The sequence below is a fragment of the Sinocyclocheilus anshuiensis genome, unplaced genomic scaffold, assembly GCF_001515605.1.
Source record: "Sinocyclocheilus anshuiensis isolate Anshui unplaced genomic scaffold, SAMN03320099.WGS_v1.1 scaffold306, whole genome shotgun sequence".
Taxonomy (NCBI): domain Eukaryota; kingdom Metazoa; phylum Chordata; class Actinopteri; order Cypriniformes; family Cyprinidae; genus Sinocyclocheilus; species Sinocyclocheilus anshuiensis.
The window spans coordinates 2,803,558-2,822,915 of NW_015544175.1; the positions used below are offsets into that span (position 1 = coordinate 2,803,558).

The window sequence follows — 19,358 nt, forward strand, 5'->3', positions numbered from 1 at the left end:
GGGAAACCACGTGAACTACATCTGTAGTTTGTGCCGTCGCCGCTGCAGCCTGCTCCATCTCGCGGAGTTCCTGGTCGGTATATTCTGGTTCAAACAAATATGGCTGAGCAAAAACTCATTCTCCATTTGCCTTATATCGAAATCCTCTGACATTTTTGCTTTCTCCTCTGTGCTTCCGCGTTCGTCACTCTCTCCCCGGAGCTTACGTTGCGCCTTCTGCTACGCCTACATCATACGCTCGAATGCCTTGTTGTGAACACTCTTGCTTGAGCGACCGGAAGCTGGAGATTACAGTTTATACATTTTATTTTTAAAAATCTATATTTTTCTTACACTAACGCATCGTTTCGCTTCAGAAGGCCTTTATTAACACCCCGGAGCCGTGTGGAGTAGTTTTATGATGGATGGATGCACTTTTTTTTTTTGGCTTCAAAAACAGGCGCACCATTCACTGCCATTATACAGCTTGGAAGAGCCAGGACATTTTTAAATATAACTGCGATTATGTTCGTTTGAAAGCGGAATGTCAGATACGCCTAGGATGCCCTGAGGGTGAGTAAATCATGGGCTTATTTTCATTTTTGGGTGAACTATCCCTTTAAAGGTGAACTAAGTAATTAAATGTTTTTAATTTGTTACCTATATTTTGTCCTCCTAAGCAACAAATGCATTTTGTGGTATATCAGGTTTTTTACAGTACATAACTAGTGATGTTGTAACTGTTGTAGCTGTAGGTGTTGTTACAGCTGTTATTGGTGGTACCGCAGAAAAAAAAAGAACCAAATGTTTGTCTAAAAAGTTTTAGAATTGTACAATGTAATATTTGTCATTGTAAAATGCAATTTATTTCTTAAAAAGATGACACCAACAGTCAAACACAAAACAACAAAAACTTACAAATTTCAACAGTTAAAGGTGCACATATTTTGCAACAAATATAAATAAGTTAATGATGTTTGGGCAAAGCCCAGAGTTTCAGGTAAGTCCGTCTGAAGCTTATGTTTATTAACTTAATTAAACTGCAAGATCAATGCAAAGATGTTCAAAAAGGAGGACGTATCCTAACCTGTTTTTAATTGCTACTGATCATTGGCCATTTTTTCTTAATAATCGCACTGAATGTTAATTGTTTATTTGGCTGCACATAAAAAGCACTTGCAAAGCTTCTTCATGATAAAACACATGAACTGAAATGAAAAACCATTAATGGGAAAATACGGAACTCTGAATAAATATGATCTCTTTAAGCAACAGACCTTAATCAACTTAAAACTAACATTTACATCTTTGAGCAACACCTCATATTTTGTTTTTGAATACACATATATTGGTAATGTTACTGTTGACACTGAATTAACCAAAAGAAAAAACAAACTAACAAAACAAACTATAAGCCTCTCACTCTACCTTTTCTTTGTCATGATTTGGTCCTATAAGCATTAGCTGTAACTCATTCTTTGGCATCTTTACAATAGAATACTTCATTTACAAAAAACGAAATCCAAAATCATGTGAATACACAGTAAACACAAAACTGATTACAGAATGTACCTGTACATGTGTTATTGATGCTGATGGGGAGACTTGAGTTTGTTATAGTGAATCCATCCAAACATGAGCAATTGTAACTTCCAATTTCATTTGTGCAGTTGGAATCTGGACCACATACAGATGGACTGAACGAACATTCATTTATGTCTGTAGGGAAGAACACAATATTTTTACAATAAGCAATTATTTAAAAACAGTTCAATTTCATGGAATTATAATAGTAGGCCCACACACTGATGGCGAGTCAAACATTTATGAATATCTAATATAAAATAATTGATAGTGAAAGGTTACAGTTGACAGAAGATGAAGGCAATACAAACAGTAACCTTAAGACAGTAATAGCTTCAGCTGTCAATCCTACCTTTGCATGTGTTATTGCTGTTTATAGGGAGGTTTGGGTCTGTTACATTATATCCACTCATGCACGAGCAATTGTGACTCCCAACAGTGTTGTTGCAGATTGAGTTTGGACCACAGATGTCTGATAGCTCAACACATTCATTCACATCTATAATTTTAAAAAAGTTACAGGAAAAAGAAGTGTGGGTCACTCATACAAACTGTATGTGAAGGTCACCTCAATCTTTGACATCTTTTCAACGGAACAAAAATGCTTACAAAAATGAAATAAAAATCAATTGAACAAACTGTAGCTAATTATTCAAAGTTAGAGTAAACACAAATCTAAATATAAAATGTACCTCTACATGTGTTACTGATGCTGATGGGGAGACTTGAGTTTGTTGCAGTGAATCCATCCAGACATGAGCAATTGTAACTTCCCATTTCATTTGTGCAGTTGGCATTTGGACCACATACAGATGGACTGAACAGACATTCATTTATATCTAGAGGAGGAAAATAATTTACATTTTTCAATGCACACAAATATAAATATGTAAAAACATAACATGAAAGACAAATCTCACAACATTCATCTACATCTATACAAGGACAATACAAAGTACAATATTAACATTTTTTAGCACAAAAGACAAGAACATCTACGATTTTGAAACTGTCCTCCCAAAGAAAAACAAGTCTATAAAAAAAATCTTATTTTAGGCCTAAATTTACAAGTCCAAATTGCACCAGTACCTCTACATGTGTTATTGATGCTGATGAGGAGACTTGAGTTTGTTGCAGTGAATCCATCCAGACATGAGCAATTGTAACTTCCAATTTCATTTGTGCAGTTGGAATCTGGACCACATACAGATGGACTGAACAGACATTCATCTATATCTTTGGAAAAAGTAAAATACTAAAATAAGGGATTATTAAAAAAAAAAGTTATTTAATTTCATTACAATTATAATAGCACAAGTAGCTTCCATTTTCATTGTAACAGTGAGAGTTCGGCCAACACACTGATGGTGAATCAAGACACTCATAAATATCTGAAATAAAATAATGTATAAGTTCAAAGGTTACAGTTGAAGGACAATTTAGGCAGTATAAATAGTAACAAAAAGTGATTATTAAAAAATATATAATTCATGCAATAACAATTATAACAGCAGTTCAGACAACATACAAATTCAGTCAAGAAAATTATGAATATTTGAAATAAAATAAAGTCTTTCCAAGACTTCACTTGGTAAAGTGAAAGGTTACAGTTGAAGGAAGATTCAAGCAGTACTAATAGTAACAAACGGTTCATAACTTCAGCTGTCAATCCTACCTTTGCATGGGTTATTGCTGTTTATAGGGAGGTTTGTGTCTGTTACATTATATCCACTCGTGCACGAGCAATTGTGACTCCCAACAGTGTTGTTGCAGATTGAGTTTGGACCACAGATATCTGATATCTCAACACATTCATCCACATCTATATAAAAAAAAATGTAATTTGAGCCACTTGTGACAGTATAATTGTCATCTGATCTAATGACTGGATTGCTCATTGCACTCTAAACTGCCATTTGTCTGTGAAGCCACCGGAAGTGTTCGAGCAGCCATCTTACTATTCCCGACCAGCAGAGAGCACCATTGACTGACAGACAAAACCTTGACCTAAAATCACCCCATTTGAAGTGTATGTAAATATGTGTATTTAAATTAATTGTTATTTAAGATGTTCTCTGCAATGTTTATGGTCTTTTGGGGCAGGATGAGCGATATATTGAAATGGTTTAGGTGGGTGTGTCTGATGCACATTCCTGACACAGGTAACTGATCCAACACAAAATATATTTCTTTATGTAAGTAATTATGCAGGAAATATTAGTATCTGGTATTAGCATCAGAAATTGATTAAAATAAATATTACAATACAAGCCTCTGTTAATACTGATCTAAACTGTATTGAAATTCAAAGCTCATCAGGCATCATCTTGGAAATAAAGCTCATGTCTTTAAGTCCATACCATATGTTGTCAGCATTATTTCTCTGAATGATGTTATGATGTGTCTATTTTTTTATGTCCTGACTCCTGATTGAGCAACATGTACTTCAGACTCTTCAAGATCACGCAAATTCTATGGCGTTTTACTAGCATTACAGTTTCCATAGGAGTAAAATGTTATGTATGTATGTTTAATAAATGTTTTATTTAACCAGTGGTTAAATTATTAACTGCTTCAAAATGCATCTTGATAATGAAATCCTTGTTGAAACATTTGCAGTTAGCCTACTGTACAAATAAAAACAATAAAATAACATTACATAAACAGTGAATAACTGTACAAGTTGAATTAAGATATACAAAGTCTAAATCTTAATTTAGATTTCAGAATGAGTACCTTGTCCTTTGTAATATATGTTGAGTTTTCTCTCATTAAATCTTACGATTTCCTATTAATTCAATAGAATATATGGGAATACTAGTGAAAACCATTATGGAGGTGCAGTGCCTTCACTTTTATGACATCATGAGTAATCCAGTTCCCCTTCAGGAACTTGAGCTGCGTCGGAAAACGCTATGGGAACGCCTTCAGCGTGACCACGCTCTGAATCACGTGTGTAATCAGTCCAATGGATGGGCGAGACATCACAGGCGGGGTGACGTAGCGACCAGGAAGCTTAAAAGCACGTGCGGTGGAAACGGCGTCAGCTTTTTGTCATTCAGCAAGCGCTCTGTGTGTGTGTCAGTCGCTATTTGTTTTGAGTCTTATTTAGTGTTGTTTGTCCACTTATGCTCCATTATGTCAAGCTTCAGTCAAAAAGAAGCATTTGGGCGAGAGCAGGCAGCGCTCAGGCTGTGTGTTCCTCCCTGTCCGCGCTATATTTCGGGTGGGGACACACACAGTTTGTGTGTTGTCTGCTTGGGAGCAAAGCACGCAGAGTCAGCTCTCGAGGGAGCTGACTGCCTGCATTGCAAGCGTTTGTTGCTGCGTATGCTTCGCTCTCGGAAGGTTCTCTTTGAGGAGGGAGCCTTCACCAGCGCTCCTCGCGTCGCTGGCCCCGCTTTCGTCAAGGCGGAACGGCGGCTATGCTCATGGGGTTCGCATATGGATCCGGTGGAGGGATTGGAGACGGGCGAGTCTCTATCTTCTTCCTCACCCACCAGATCCAGCGCTGCTCTCTGGGATCGGAAGCCCGCGCTGCGGTTTCTTCCCCCCGGGGAGAGGGCTCAACGCTCCGCCTGTCTTCCTCCGAGGAGGTTGATGTGGAGGGCGTCGATGAGCTCGCCAGTTGCACAAGCACCAGTTGCACAAACATATTATGTTTAATATTATAATGAGCAGCATTACTGGGGAGCGGAGCTCGCTCAGTCAGCTCTCGAGGGGGCTGATCGTGCTTTTCCCGCTGCAAAACGCTCCGCTCTTGCCTGCGATCTTGCGGTTCCGGTCCCGCTGTTGTTGAGGAATGGCGGCAATTGAGATTGCGGGGATCGCACATGATCAGGCGGATGGGCTGGAGATGGGCTCTCCCTATCTCCACCCGCATTCCCTAGATCTAGCACTCTCTCTCAGGGTCCGGAAGCCCGCGCTGCGGTTTCTTCCCCCTCTGAGTGAGAGCTCGCTCTCCTCTAGACAGAGAATCTGGGTTCTACAGCCGGTACTTCAATGCTCCAAAGAAGGATGGAAGTTCCTGAGGTTTTCTTTTGGGGGCAAAAGCTTACCGGATTCTTCTGTTCAGCCTTACAATCTCACCCCGCACTTTCACGAAGTGTGTGGATGCTGCTCTGGCTCCTCTGTGACTCCAGGGCATCCACATACTCAACCACATAGACGATTGGTTGATACTAGCTCAATCGGAGCAGATAGCGGTTCGGCATCGAAATGTCATTCTCGCTCACATGAAAGAGCTGGGGTTAAGACTTAACGCCAAGAAAAGTGTGCTTTCTCCAGTACAGATAACCCCTTATCTGGATGTGGTGTGGGATTCGACCACGATGCAGGCACGTCTGTCTCCTGCTCGGTTTGAGTCGATCCTCTATGTAGTCGCGAGAGTGAGAGAAGGCCGGTCACTCACTGTCAGCAGTTCCAGAAACTACTGGGTCTGATGGCAGCTGCGTCAAACGTGATACCTTTTGGCCTGCTGTACATGAGACCCCTACAGTGGTGGCTCAAGACCAAGAGGTTCCCCCCGAGGGGAAACCTGCTCCGCATGCTCAAGGTCACGCGGCGATGCCTACGTGCCTTAGACATGTGGAGGAAACCTTGGTTCTTGTCTCAGGGAAATGCAATAAAAATATTGGTATCGGTACTCGGTATCGGCAAGTACCAAAAATAAAAGTATCGGTATCAGGTGAGTACTGGAAAAAGTGGTATCGGTGCATCCCTAGCCATTACTATATAGTGGATTTCAGCATTACTGAACACTGTACTGACCAATAAGAAGCCAAGACTAGAACTACCCATGTAAAAAAGACAGAGTATACACAGATCTGAAAACAGAATGTACCTGTACATGTGTTATTGATGCTGATGGTGAGACTTGAGTTTGTTGCAGTGAATCCATCCAGACATGAGCAATTGTAACTTCCCATTTCATTTGTGCAGTTGGCATTTGGGCCACATACAGATGGACTGAACAAACATTCATCGATATCTACGAAAAAAAAATATTAGAAAAAATAATTACTTAAAGTTATTAAATACATCTGTACAAGGAGTATATCAATTAAGTTGAAATGTCAACATTTACAATAATAGTAATAATAAAAATAATAATCTGGATCCTGAAATGTTATATTTGTAATGAGAATCTTTAAAAATCACCAAAGTAATGATTAATGAGTAATGATTAATGACTAAATTATGCAATAACCAAAAGTTGAAAATGACTTGCAAACTGTAATGCAGAATATCTTATAAATAAAAACTGACCAGTGCATGGGTTGCCTTTACTAATAGCTTTATTTCCATCTGAGACATTATATCCACCCCAACAAAAGCATGAGAAGCTTCCGTTGTAATTGTAACAGTGAGAGTTCGGGCCACACACTGATTCTGAGTCAAGACATTCATGAATATCTGAAATAAAATTTAATTTAATCAATTGAAAGGTTACAGTTGAAGGGTGATTCACGCAGAACAAATAGTAACAAACTGTTCATTGCTTCATACCTTTGCATGGGTTATTATTGTTTATAGGGAGGTTTGGGTCTGTTACATTATATCCACTCATGCACGAGCAATTGTAACTCCCAACAGTGTTGTTGCAGATTGAGTTTGGACCACAGACATCTGATATCTCAACACATTCATTCACATCTATATTAAAAGAAAATTACAGGGAAAAGAACAGTTTGGGTCACTCATACATATGTGAAGGTCAACTCATACTTTGACATCTTTACAATAGAATGCTTCATTTACAATATTATGTCCAAAGCAGAAACACTGAAGCCTCATAATGTTGGCATTAAACACATAACTGTTATTTAGTTTAATAAAACTGATTGGACTAATGTTGCGTAAAAACATCTAGTTCTTAATTTAATGTTAAAGTACACAGAGATCTGCACATACAGTACCTTTGCATGTGTTATTGATGCTGATGGAGAGACTTGAGTTTGTTGCAGTGAATCCACCCAGACATGAGCAATTATAACTTCCAATTTCATTTGTGCAGTTGGCATTTGCACCACATACAGATGGACTGAACAGACATTCATTTATATCTATGAAAAAAAAATATTAAACTGATAATTTAAAAACTATTTTCATTAACACAATCACCTAAACACATGAAAGACATTTGTTATCTCATGGCAGTCATCTGTCTATAAAAAGGAGAATATAAATCATGAAGGAAGAAATAATGTATGTCAAAATAATTGTAGAAGAATGAAAAATAATTAAACAAGATTATATATATACATATATATATATATATATATAATGATTATTAACATTGATAAAGACATATGTAAAATTACACAACAATCTAAAGATGACACCATTTTGAGCAGTTTCCAATAAATAATACCTGAAAATCATAACAGTAAATATAACATACAGCAAACTTACCGATGCATGGATTACTTTTGGAAATATCTTTATTTACATCTGAGACATTATATCCTTCCCTACAAAAGCATGAGAAGCTTCCGTTGTAATTGTAACAGTGAGAGTTTAGTCCACACACTGATACTGAGTCAAGACATTCATGAATATCTGAAATTAAAAATTAAAAAAAAATTATAAGGGGACAGGTTACAGTTGACAAAAAATTTAGTCAGAATAAACAGTTACTGTTCAGAGCTTCAGCTGTCAATCATACCTTTGCATGTGTTATTGCTGTTTATAGGGAGGTTTGGGTCTGTTACATTATATCCACTCATGCACGAGCAATTGTGACTCCCAACAGTGTTGTTGCAGATTGAGTTTGGACCACAGATGTCTGATATCTCAACACATTCATCCACATCTATATTAAAAGGAAGTTACGGGGAAAAGAAGAGTTTGGATCACTCATACATATACGAAGGTCAACTAACTTCTTAGTTGATACAAATAAACAAAAAAACAAACAAAAAAAACAATGATAAGTCTCTCATTAGTCCTTTGTCATGATTTTGTACTATAAATACTAGCTGTCAATCCTACCTTTGCATGTGTTATTGCTGTTTATAGGAAGGTTTGGGTCTGTTACATTATATCCACTCATGCACGAGCAATTGTGACTCCCAACAGTGTTGTTGCAGATTGAGTTTGGACCACAGATGTCTGATATCTCAACACATTCATTCACATCTATATTAAAAGGACGTTATGGGGAAAAGAAGAGTTTGGATCACTCATACATATGTGAAGGTCAACTCATACTTTGAAATCTTTTAAATAGAATGCTTACAAAAATGAAATAAAAAGTAAAAATCAATTGAATAAACTGTAGCTAATTATTCAAGTTAGAGTAAACACAAATCTAAATATAAAATGTACCTCTACATGTGTTACTGATGCTGATGGGGAGATTTGAGTTTGTTGCAGTGAATCCACCCAGACATGAGCAATTGTAACTTCCAATTTCATTTGTGCAGTTGGAATCTGGACCACATACAGATGGACTGAACAGACATTCATCTACATCTATGGAAAAAGTAAAATACTAAAATAAGGGACTATTTAAAAAAAAAAGTTATTTAATTTCATTACAATTATAACAGCACAAGTAACTTCCATTTTCATTGTAATGGTGAGAGTTCGGCCAACACACTGATGGTGAATCAAGACACATAAATATTTGAAATAAAATAAATCATAACTTCAAAGGTTACAGCTGAAGGAAGATTTAGGCAGTACAAATAGTAACAACATGTTCATTGCTTCAACTGTCAATCATACCTTTGCATGTGTTATTGCTGTTTATAGGGAGGTTTGGGTTTGTTACATTATATCCACTCATGCACGAGCAATTGTGGCTCCCAACAGTGTTGTTGCAGATTGAGTTTGGACCACAGATGTCTGATATCTCAACACATTCATCCACATCTATATTAAAAGTTATGGGAAAAAGAAGAGTGTGGATCACTCATACATATGTGAAGGTCAACTAATTTTTTGACGTTTTAAAAAAAAAGAAAAAGAAAAAAGACATGGAATAAAAATCACATCAATAAATTTAGGTCAATTATTCAAGGTAGTAAACACAAAACTAAATATAAAATGTATATGTACCTGTACATGTGTTATTGATGCTGATGGGGAGACTTGAGTTTGTTGCAGTGAATCCATCCAGACATGAGCAATTATAACTTCCAATTTCATTTGTGCAGTTGGAATCTGAACCACATACAGATGGACTGAACAGACATTCATCTATATCTAGAGGGGGAAAATATTTTTTAAATGTTTTCATACATACAAATATAAATACCTAAAAACATGAAATACAAATGGTATGTCATTCATCTACATCTCTACAAAGAGAATAAGTATTGTGAAAGTACAGTATCAACATTTTTAAACACAAAAGACCAGGAAAACTATTTTTTTAAACCATTCTCCCAAAGAAAAACTGTATTTCAGGCCTAAATTCACAAGTTCAAATTGCACTAGTACCTGTACATGTGTTATTGATGCTGATGGGGAGACTTGAGTTTGTTGCAGTGAATCCATCCAGACATGAGCAATTGTAACTTCCAATTTCATTTGTGCAGTTGGAATCTGGACCACATACAGATGGGTTGAACAGACATTCATTTATATCTAGAGGGGGAAAAAATCACAAATATAAACACCTAAAACATGAAAGTGAAATGGTATTTCAAAACATACATCTACATCTATACAAGGAGAATAAATATTGAGAAATAACAACATCACCATCCCCCCCCAGACACAAGCAATTCTAACTTCCCATTTCATTCATGCAGATGGAATTTGGACCACATACAGATGGACTGAACAGACATTCTTTTATATCTATTTAAAAAAGTGATTATTAAAAACAATATTTTATGCAATAACAATTATAACAGCAGTTCAGACAACACACAAATTCAGTCAAGACACTAATGAATATTTGAAATAAAATAATTGGTAAAGTGAAAGGTTACAGTTGAAGGAAGATTCAAGCAGTACTAATAGTAACAAACTGTTCAGAGCTTCAGCTGTCAATCATACCTTTGCATGTGTTATTGCTGTTTATAGGGAGGTTTGGGTCTGTTACATTATATCCACTCATGCACGAGCAATTGTGACTCCCAACAGTGTTGTTGCAGATTGAGCTTGGACCACAAATATCCGATATCTCAACACATTCATTCACATCTATAATTTTAAAAAAGTTACAGGAAAAATAAGTTTGGGTCACTCATACATACTGTATGTAAAGGTCAACTCAATCTTTGACATCTTTTCAACAGAATGCTTACAAATATGAAATAGAAAGTAAAAATCAATTGAATAAACTGTAGCTAATTATTAAAAGTTAGAGTAAACACAAATCTAAATATAAAATGTACCTCTACATGTGTTATTGATGCTGATGGGGAGACTTGAGTTTGTTGCAGTGAATCCATCCAGACATGAGCAATTACAACTTCCAATTTCATTTGTGCAGTTGGAATCTGGACCACATACAGATGGACTGAACAGACATTCATCTACATCTATGAGGGAAAATATTATTAAAAAATATTTAAAAATAAGTTTAATTTCATTCAATTACAGTTACAAACTGAGCATGAGACACTTTAGAGTTAATTGTAACAGAGGTTGGACTACACACTGACGGTGAGTCATAAATATCTGAATAAAATAATTGGTAAAGTGAAAGGTTACAGTTGAAGAAAGATTCAGGCAGTACAAACAGTAGCAAACTGTTCAGAGCTTCAGCTGTCAATCATACCTTTGCATGTGTTATTGCTGTTTATAGGGAGGTTTGGGTCTGTTACATTATATCCACTCATGCACGAGCAATTGTGACTCCCAACAGTGTTGTTGCAGATTGAGTTTGGACCACAGATGTCTGATATCTCAACACATTCATCCACATCTATATTAAAAGTTATGGGAAAAAGAAGAGTTTGGATCACTCATACATATGTGAAGGTCAAAAATAACAACATCACCATCCCCCCCCAGACACAAGCAATTCTAACTTCCCATTTCATTCATGCAGATGGAATTTGGACCACATACAGATGGACTGAACAGACATTCATTTATATCTATTTAAAAAAGTGATTATTAAAAAAAAACATTTCATGCAATAACAATTATAACAGCAGTTCAGACAACACACAAATTCAGTCAAGACACTAATGAATATTTGAAATAAAATAATTGGTAAAGTGAAAGGTTACAGTTGAAGGAAGATTCAAGCAGTACTAATAGTAACAAACGGTTCATAACGTCAGCTGTCAATCATACCTTTGCATGTGTTATTGCTGTTTATAGGGAGGTTTGGGTCTGTTACATTATATCCACTCATGCACGAGCAATTGTGACTCCCAACAGTGTTGTTGCAGATTGAGTTTGGACCACAGATGTCTGATAGCTCAACACATTCATTCACATCTATATAAAAAAAAATTTCATTTGAGCCACTTGTGTCAGTATACGTAAGTGTCATCTGATCTAATGACTGGATTGCTCATTGCACTCTAAACTGCCATTTGGCTATGAAGCCACCGGAAGTGTTCGAGCGGCCATCTTACTATTCCCGACCAGCAGAGAGCACCATTGACTGACAGCCAAATCCTTGACCTAAAATCACCCCATTTGACGTGTATGTAAATATGTATATGTAAATGAATTGTTATTTAAGATGTTGTCTGCAATGTTTATGGTCTTTTCGGGCAGGAAAAGCGATATATTGAAATGGTTTAGGTGGGTATGTCTGCTGCACATTCCCGACTGAGGTAACTGATCCAACACAAAATATATTTCTTTATGTAAGTAATTATGCAGCAAATATTAATATCTGGTATTAGCATCAGAAATTGACTCAAATAAATATTACAATACAAGCCTCTGTTAATGCTGATCTATACTCTATTGAAATTCAAAGTTCATCAGGCATCATCTTGAAAATAAAGCTCATGTCTTTAAGTCCATACCATATGTTGTCAGCGTATGCTTCAACTGTCAATCATACCTTTGCATGTGTTATTGCTGTTTATAGGGAAGTTTGGGTCTGTTACATTATATCCACTCATGCACGAGCAATTGTGACTCCCAACAGTGTTGTTGCAGATTGAGTTTGGACCACAGATGTCTGATATCTCAACACATTCATTCACATCTATATTAAAAGGAAGTTATGGGAAAAAGAACAGTTTGGGTCACTTTTACATAAACGATAGTCAATTCAATCTTTGACATATTATATACAAAGAAAAAAACAGATAAATTCTAGCTAATTATTCAAGGTTATAATGTTAGAGTAAACACAAATATAAAACGTACCTCTACATGAGTTATTGATGCTGATGGGGAGACTTGAGTTTGTTGCAGTGAATCCATCCAGACATGAGCAATTATAACTTCCAATTTCATTTGTGCAGTTGGAATCTGGACCACATACAGATGGACTGAACAGACATTCATTTATATCTGGAGGAGAAAAAATTCACAAATATAAACACCTAAAACATGAAAGTGAAATGGTATCTCACAATATTCATCTACATCTATACAAGGAGAATAAGGATTGAGAAAAAACAATATAAAAAATGTAAACACACACACGCATGCACGCACGCACGCACACACACACACACACACACACACACACACACACACAAAAACACACACACACACACACAAAAACAAAAAAACAACAACAACAGAAAAAGCATTATTTTGAAACTGTTCGCACAAAGAAAAATGTGTCTATAAAAACGGTATTTAAGGCCTAAATTTCATGTTGAAACTGCACCAGTACCTCTACATGTGTTATTGATGCTGATGGGGAGACTTGAGTTTGTTGCAGTGAATCCATCCAGACATGAGCAATTGTAACTTCCCAACTGATTTGTGCAGTTAGAATTTCGACCACATACAGATGGACTGAACAGACATTCATTTATATCTATGGACTTAAGAATGTATAAAATCTTTTTAAAGAAAACAACTTAAAATTAAACAAGAGTTTTAGTGGATGTACATTAAAAAAAAAACTTCCATAGCTTCTCCATGATAAAAACACATGCACTGAGACAAAACAACAACAACAATAATAATAATTCATGAGGAAATGTGGGAAACTCTGAAACTTCTTGAACCTTTACTCAACAGACCAAAATACGGAAATATTTACAGGTTTGAGAAACATCTCAGATTTTGTTGTATTTCGGGAAAAAAGAAACCAACTAAAAATAAAAAAAAAAACATGACAAGCCTCTCATTAGTCCTTTGACATGATTTTGTACCATAAATACTAGTTCTCAATCCTACCTTTGCATGTGTTATTGCTGTTTATAGGGAGGTTTGGGTCTGTTACATTATATCCACTCATGCACGAGCAATTGTGGCTCCCAACAGTGTTGTTGCAGATTGAGTTTGGACCACAGATGTCTGACATCTCAACACATTCATTCACATCTATATTAAAAGGAAGTTATCGGAAAAAGAACAGTTTGGGTCACTTATACATAAACGACAGTCAATTCAATCTTTGACATCTTTACAAAAGAACGGCTTGTTTATAAAATTTATATACAAAGAAAAAAACAGAAATTCTAGCTAATTATTCAAGGTTATAAAGTTAGAGTAAACACAAATATAAATATAAATATAAAACGTACCTCTACATGTGTTATTGATGCTGATGGTGAGACTTGAGTTTGTTGCAGTGAATCCATCCAGACATGAGCAACTGTAACTTCCAATTTCATTTGTGCAGTTGGAATCTGGACCACATACAGATGGACTGAACAGACATTCATCTATATCTAGAGGGGGAAAAATCACAAATATAAACACCTAAAACATGAAAGCGAATGGTATCTCACAACATTCATTTACATCTATACAAGGAGAATAAGGATTGCGAAAGAACAACATCATTTTAGCCACTTGCGACAGTATAAGTGTCATCTGATCTAATGACTGGATTGCTCATTGCACTCTAAACTGCCATTCGGCTGTGAAGCCACCGGAAGTGTTCGAGCGGCCATCTTACTATTCCCGACTAGCAGAGAGCACCATTGACTGACAGCCAAAACATTGACCTAAAATCACCCCATTTAAAGTGTATGTAAATATGTGTAAGTAAATTAATTGTTAAGATGTTATCTGCAATGTTTATGGTCTTTTCGGGCAGGATAAGCGATATATTGAAATGGATTAGGTGGGTGTGTCTGATGCACATTCCCGACACAGGTAACTGATCCAACACAAAATATATTTCTTTATGTAAGTAATTATGCAGGAAATATTAATATCTGGTAATAGCATTAGAATTTGATTTGAATAAATATTACAATACAAGCCTCTGTTAATACTGATCTATACTGTATTGAAATTCAAAGCTCATCAGGCATCATCTTGGAAATAAAGCTCATGTCTTGAAGTCCGTACCGTATGTTGTCAGCATTATTTCTCTGAATGATGTTGTGATGTGTGTATTTTTTATATCCTGATTGAGCAACATGTAATTCAGACTCTTCAAGATCACGCAAATTATGTGTTTTACTAGCATTACAGTTTCCACAGGAGTAAAATGTTTTGTATGTATGATTAATTCATTTTTAATTTAACCAGCGGTTAAATTATTAACTGCTTCAAAATGCATCTTGATAATGAAATCTTTGTTGAAACATTTACAGTTAGCCTACTGTACAAATAAAAACAATAAAACAACATTACGTAAACAGTGAATAACTGTACAAGCTGAATTAAGATATACAAAGCCTAAATCTTAATTCAGATTTCAGAATGAGTAACTTGTCCTTTGTAACATATGTTGAGTTCCCTTTCGATACTTCACTCGTACTGCGTCTTGCTTAAGACGCATATGGGAAAAAGCCTTTTTTCTCCTGAACTGAAGCCTTTTCATTCACGCAGTGAAACTGCACGGCCATTGGTACGTGCAGTGTTTAAAAAACGAACCAATGGCTCGGCAGCGGAGTTGCACGAGCCTATAGCGACGAAGCCCGCCAAAGCCCGCCAGAATGGGCGGGGCATCTGGCTATATAAGCGGGCGCTCGCCACAGGATTCTCAGATTTCTTCTGATTTCTTCGATCCTGAAAGCCTGCTCGCCGTTGACACGCCTTCGCAGCTGGAATCGGGACCTCTCAGCACAGCTGACCTGCTTCTCAACCGCTACAGTGATGCAGCAGTTCTGGTCCGTTTCCCCTGCCGCCATCCTGCGATTCTAAAAGAGCTTATTTCTAGCAGGTAAGCCCTAAAAGAGCAAATTCTAGCGACGTTGTTGCAAATGTCGCTCTGTGAGTGTGGCTCGTGCAGGGAAACTTGCACGATGCAGAAGAGCAATGAGTATGTCATCTGTCTGGGCAGACCCCACGCAGAGACTGCTCTCTCACTCGAGCATGAGTCTCACTCTTCTCCACTCGTGGACCGCCTTCACTGGAGGCAGCCCCGCTCTCCCGTTTCTCCTCTCTCAGCGAGCCTCGGAGAGAGAAACAGCGGAGTCAGGGAACTAAGCAACCGGGTCTGAGCAATCGCATGCCGGCACTGTACCCGCGTGCTCGCTCTCCCCGTTGCACTCGGATCCGCCGCAGAAGGGCAGTGAGCTACGCGCTTACTGAGACAAAATGCTCACTCGAGCATGAGTCTCGCGGACCGCCTTCACTGAAAGCAGCCCAGCTCTCCCGTTTCTCCTCTCTCAGCGAGCCTCGGAGAGGGAAACAGCGGAGTCAGGGAATAAGCAATCGGTCTGACTGATCTCATGCCGGCGCTGTGCCTACGTGCTCTCTCTCCGTTGCACTCGGAACCGCCGCAGAAGGGCAGTGAGCTACGCGCTTACTGAGACAGAATGCTCACTCGAGCATGAGTCTCGCTCTTCTCCACGCGCGGACCGCCTTCACGGAAAGCAGCCCAACTCGCGGCCCCCCCTCCCCGCGCTCATGTTTCTCTCCTCTCAGCTACCTCGGAGGAAGCAACGACGAGCTCACAAGTTGAACGATCAGACTTGAGCAATCCTCTACACACATCATGCGTGCTTAATCTGTCAGTGTGTGTTACACATGAGGATCGGTGCACCTCGTTATACGAGCACCTTAATCCTCCCAGGCAGATCAAAGCGAAACGCGGGCAGCTTCGCATTTGTGTGTGCGTCGCTAAGTCCCGCCTCCCCCGCTCTGGTGTTTCTCTCCTCCCAGTTACTCGGAAGCAGAAATGGCAAATTCGCGGGTATGATTGATCAGGCTTGAGTGATTAAAGCCGGCAAGGCCCCCGCTTGCATCACTCTCCACGCAGCTCTTTGACAGGGCAAACTTCCTCTTCCATTACTCGTAAGTGTTCTGACAATGTCTCCTCAGGGGAGTGGACGCTCCATCCGCACGGTTCAGAGGATCTGGGAGATCTTCAGCGAGGCCGAGGTAGACCTCTTCGCCTCAGAAGACAACTCTGACTGCCCAATCTATTTCTCAAAGACCAGGGACGCGTTGTGGCCGCTCGACGGGAGCCTTCATGCCTCCCAGAGCGAGTTTTAAACACAATTTCGGAGGCTAGAGCTCCGTCTATGAGACGCCTCTACGCCTTAAAGTGGTCTTTTTTCTCCGCTTGGTGTCTAAACCGCGGCAAAGACCCCCTCACTCGGTTACGAAGCAAAGACTCTCTAGATCAGTGGTCGCCAACCCGTCCATCGTGATCGACTGGTAGATCTTTATCACTGTCCCAGTAGATCCCGAAAAAAAAAACAGTAAAATAAGTACAAAAATGCATTACATTTATGGGGTTATATTAATGTATCACTGAAGGGAACTGTCTTGAGAAAAGTTTCGATGGCAATGGCATTTTCTCCGTATAAAGCGCAGCGCTGCTTTGTTTACAGCGGTAAACGTGATATTTAGTCCCTGGAATGTGAATTTTACTGGAAGATCCCAGACGAAAAACGTGTATTTTACCCCCGGAATGCGATTTTTAAAGGTGACCCTCCTCGAAACGCGATTGGACTAGTTTTATTGCGAAAACCTGGCAACCTTGTTCATAGGCGCCACCTGCTGTCAGAGAGTGCATCTCATTCAGACCTGCTGTTTTTGTTTCGTGCAGATGTTTTATCCCGTGCAGATCGTGATTAAAATGCAGTGGTTGCCTCTAATTTCAAATGGCTAGATATTTTTGTTTAAAGCCAGTTTGTTTGTTATAAAGCAAATAGACAATAAATAAATTTCCTTAAAAATCAGTATCAGTATCAGAATTCAATTTGCTAGTAAAAAAAAAAAAAGAAAGAAAGAAAGAAAAGAAAATCGGAATCAGCTATGATCGGCGCATCACTAATTAAAATACTAAGTAAAAGGCCTCAAATTTGAAGTACAATCTGGGATGTCTTCTCATTAAATCTTACGGTTTCCTATTAATTCAATAGAATATATGGGAATACTTGGGAAAACCATCATGGAGGTGCAGTGCCTTCACTTTTATGACATCATGAGTAATCCAGTTCCCCTTCAGGAACTCGAGCTGTGTCGGAAAACGCTATGGGAACGCCTTCAGCGTGACCACGCTCTGACTGCAGTTTCTTCCCACCGGGGAGAAGGCTCGACGCTCCGCTTGTCTTCCTCCTCCGAGGTTGATGTGGAGGGCATTTCGATGAGCTCGCCAGTTGCACAAGCACCAGTTGCACAAACATATTATGTCTAATATTATAATGAGCAGCATTACTGGGGAGCGGAGCTCGCTCAGTCAGCTCTCGAGGGGGCTGATCGTGCTTTTCCCGCTGCAAAACGCTCCGCTCTTGCCTGCGATCTTGCGGTTCCGGTCCCGCTGTTGTTGAGGAATGGCGGCAATTGATACTGGGGAGCGGAGCTCGCGCAGTCAGCTCTCGAGGGAGCTGATCGTGCTTTTCCCGCTGCAAAATGCTCCGCTCTCGCCAGGCGCGCTTTGAGGAGTGTGTCCGTGCCTGTGATCTTGTGGTTCCGGTCCTGCTGTTGTTGAGGTACGGCGGCGATTGAGATTGCAGGGATCGCACATGATCTGGCGGATGTGCTGGAGACTGGCTCTCCCTATCTCCACCCGCATTCCCTAGATCTAGCGCTCTCTCTGAGAGCAGGCAGCGTTCAGGCTGTGTGTTCCTCCCTGTCCACGCTATATTTCCGAGGCGGAACGGCGGCTGCACTCGTGGGGTTCGCATATGGAACCAGTGGAGGCAGGGCCGTTTCTAGGCATAGGCGAGCTAGGCGGTCACCTAGGGCGCCACCAGCTGAAGGGGCGCCAATGAGCGCACGTACTGGCACTTTTAGCAGGGTTGTGATAAAGAGTGAGCGGAGCTCGCGCAGTCAGCTCTCGAGGGAGCTGATCGTGCTTTTCCCGCTGCAAAATGCTCCGCTCTCGCCAGGCGCGCTTTGAGGAGTGTGTCCGTGCCTGTGATCTTGTGGTTCCGGTCCTGCTGTTGTTGAGGTACGGCGGCGATTGAGATTGCAGGGATCGCACATGATCTGGCGGATGTGCTGGAGACTGGCTCTCCCTATCTCCACCCGCATTCCCTAGATCTAGCGCTCTCTCTCAGGGTCCGGAAGCCCGCGCTGCGGTTTCTTCCTCCCAATTCTTCTGTTCGGCCTTGCACTCTCACCCCGCACTTTCTCAAAGTGTGTCAATGCTGCTCTGGCTCCTCTGTGACTCCAGGGCACCAACATACTCAACCACATCGACGATTGGTTGACATTAGCTCAATCTGAGCAGATGGTGGTTCCGCATCGAGATGTTCTCGCTCACATGAAAGAGCTGGGGTTAAGACTTAACGCCAAGAAAAGTGTGCTTTCTCCAGTACAGAGAA

General features: G+C 39.4%; 1 protein-coding gene across 1 annotated transcript in view; it reads right to left on the minus strand.

The window, feature by feature from the left end:
* LOC107696192 (fibrillin-2-like) overlaps positions 1-19,358 on the minus strand; it is a 50,651-nt gene that overhangs the window by 13,828 nt on the left and 17,465 nt on the right. Inside the window, exons 15-30 of the mRNA XM_016496428.1 lie at positions 14,205-14,351; positions 11,303-11,449; positions 10,917-11,063; positions 9,628-9,774; positions 9,295-9,441; positions 8,893-9,039; positions 8,557-8,703; positions 7,978-8,124; positions 7,482-7,628; positions 7,072-7,218; positions 6,832-6,978; positions 6,407-6,553; positions 2,653-2,799; positions 2,256-2,402; positions 1,916-2,062; positions 1,552-1,698 (exon numbers count right to left, since the gene is read on the minus strand). Of these exons, the coding sequence (XP_016351914.1) occupies positions 1,552-1,698; positions 1,916-2,062; positions 2,256-2,402; positions 2,653-2,799; positions 6,407-6,553; positions 6,832-6,978; positions 7,072-7,218; positions 7,482-7,628; positions 7,978-8,124; positions 8,557-8,703; positions 8,893-9,039; positions 9,295-9,441; positions 9,628-9,774; positions 10,917-11,063; positions 11,303-11,449; positions 14,205-14,351 (2,352 nt within the window). The remainder of the gene's footprint in view (positions 1-1,551; positions 1,699-1,915; positions 2,063-2,255; positions 2,403-2,652; positions 2,800-6,406; positions 6,554-6,831; positions 6,979-7,071; positions 7,219-7,481; positions 7,629-7,977; positions 8,125-8,556; positions 8,704-8,892; positions 9,040-9,294; positions 9,442-9,627; positions 9,775-10,916; positions 11,064-11,302; positions 11,450-14,204; positions 14,352-19,358) is intronic.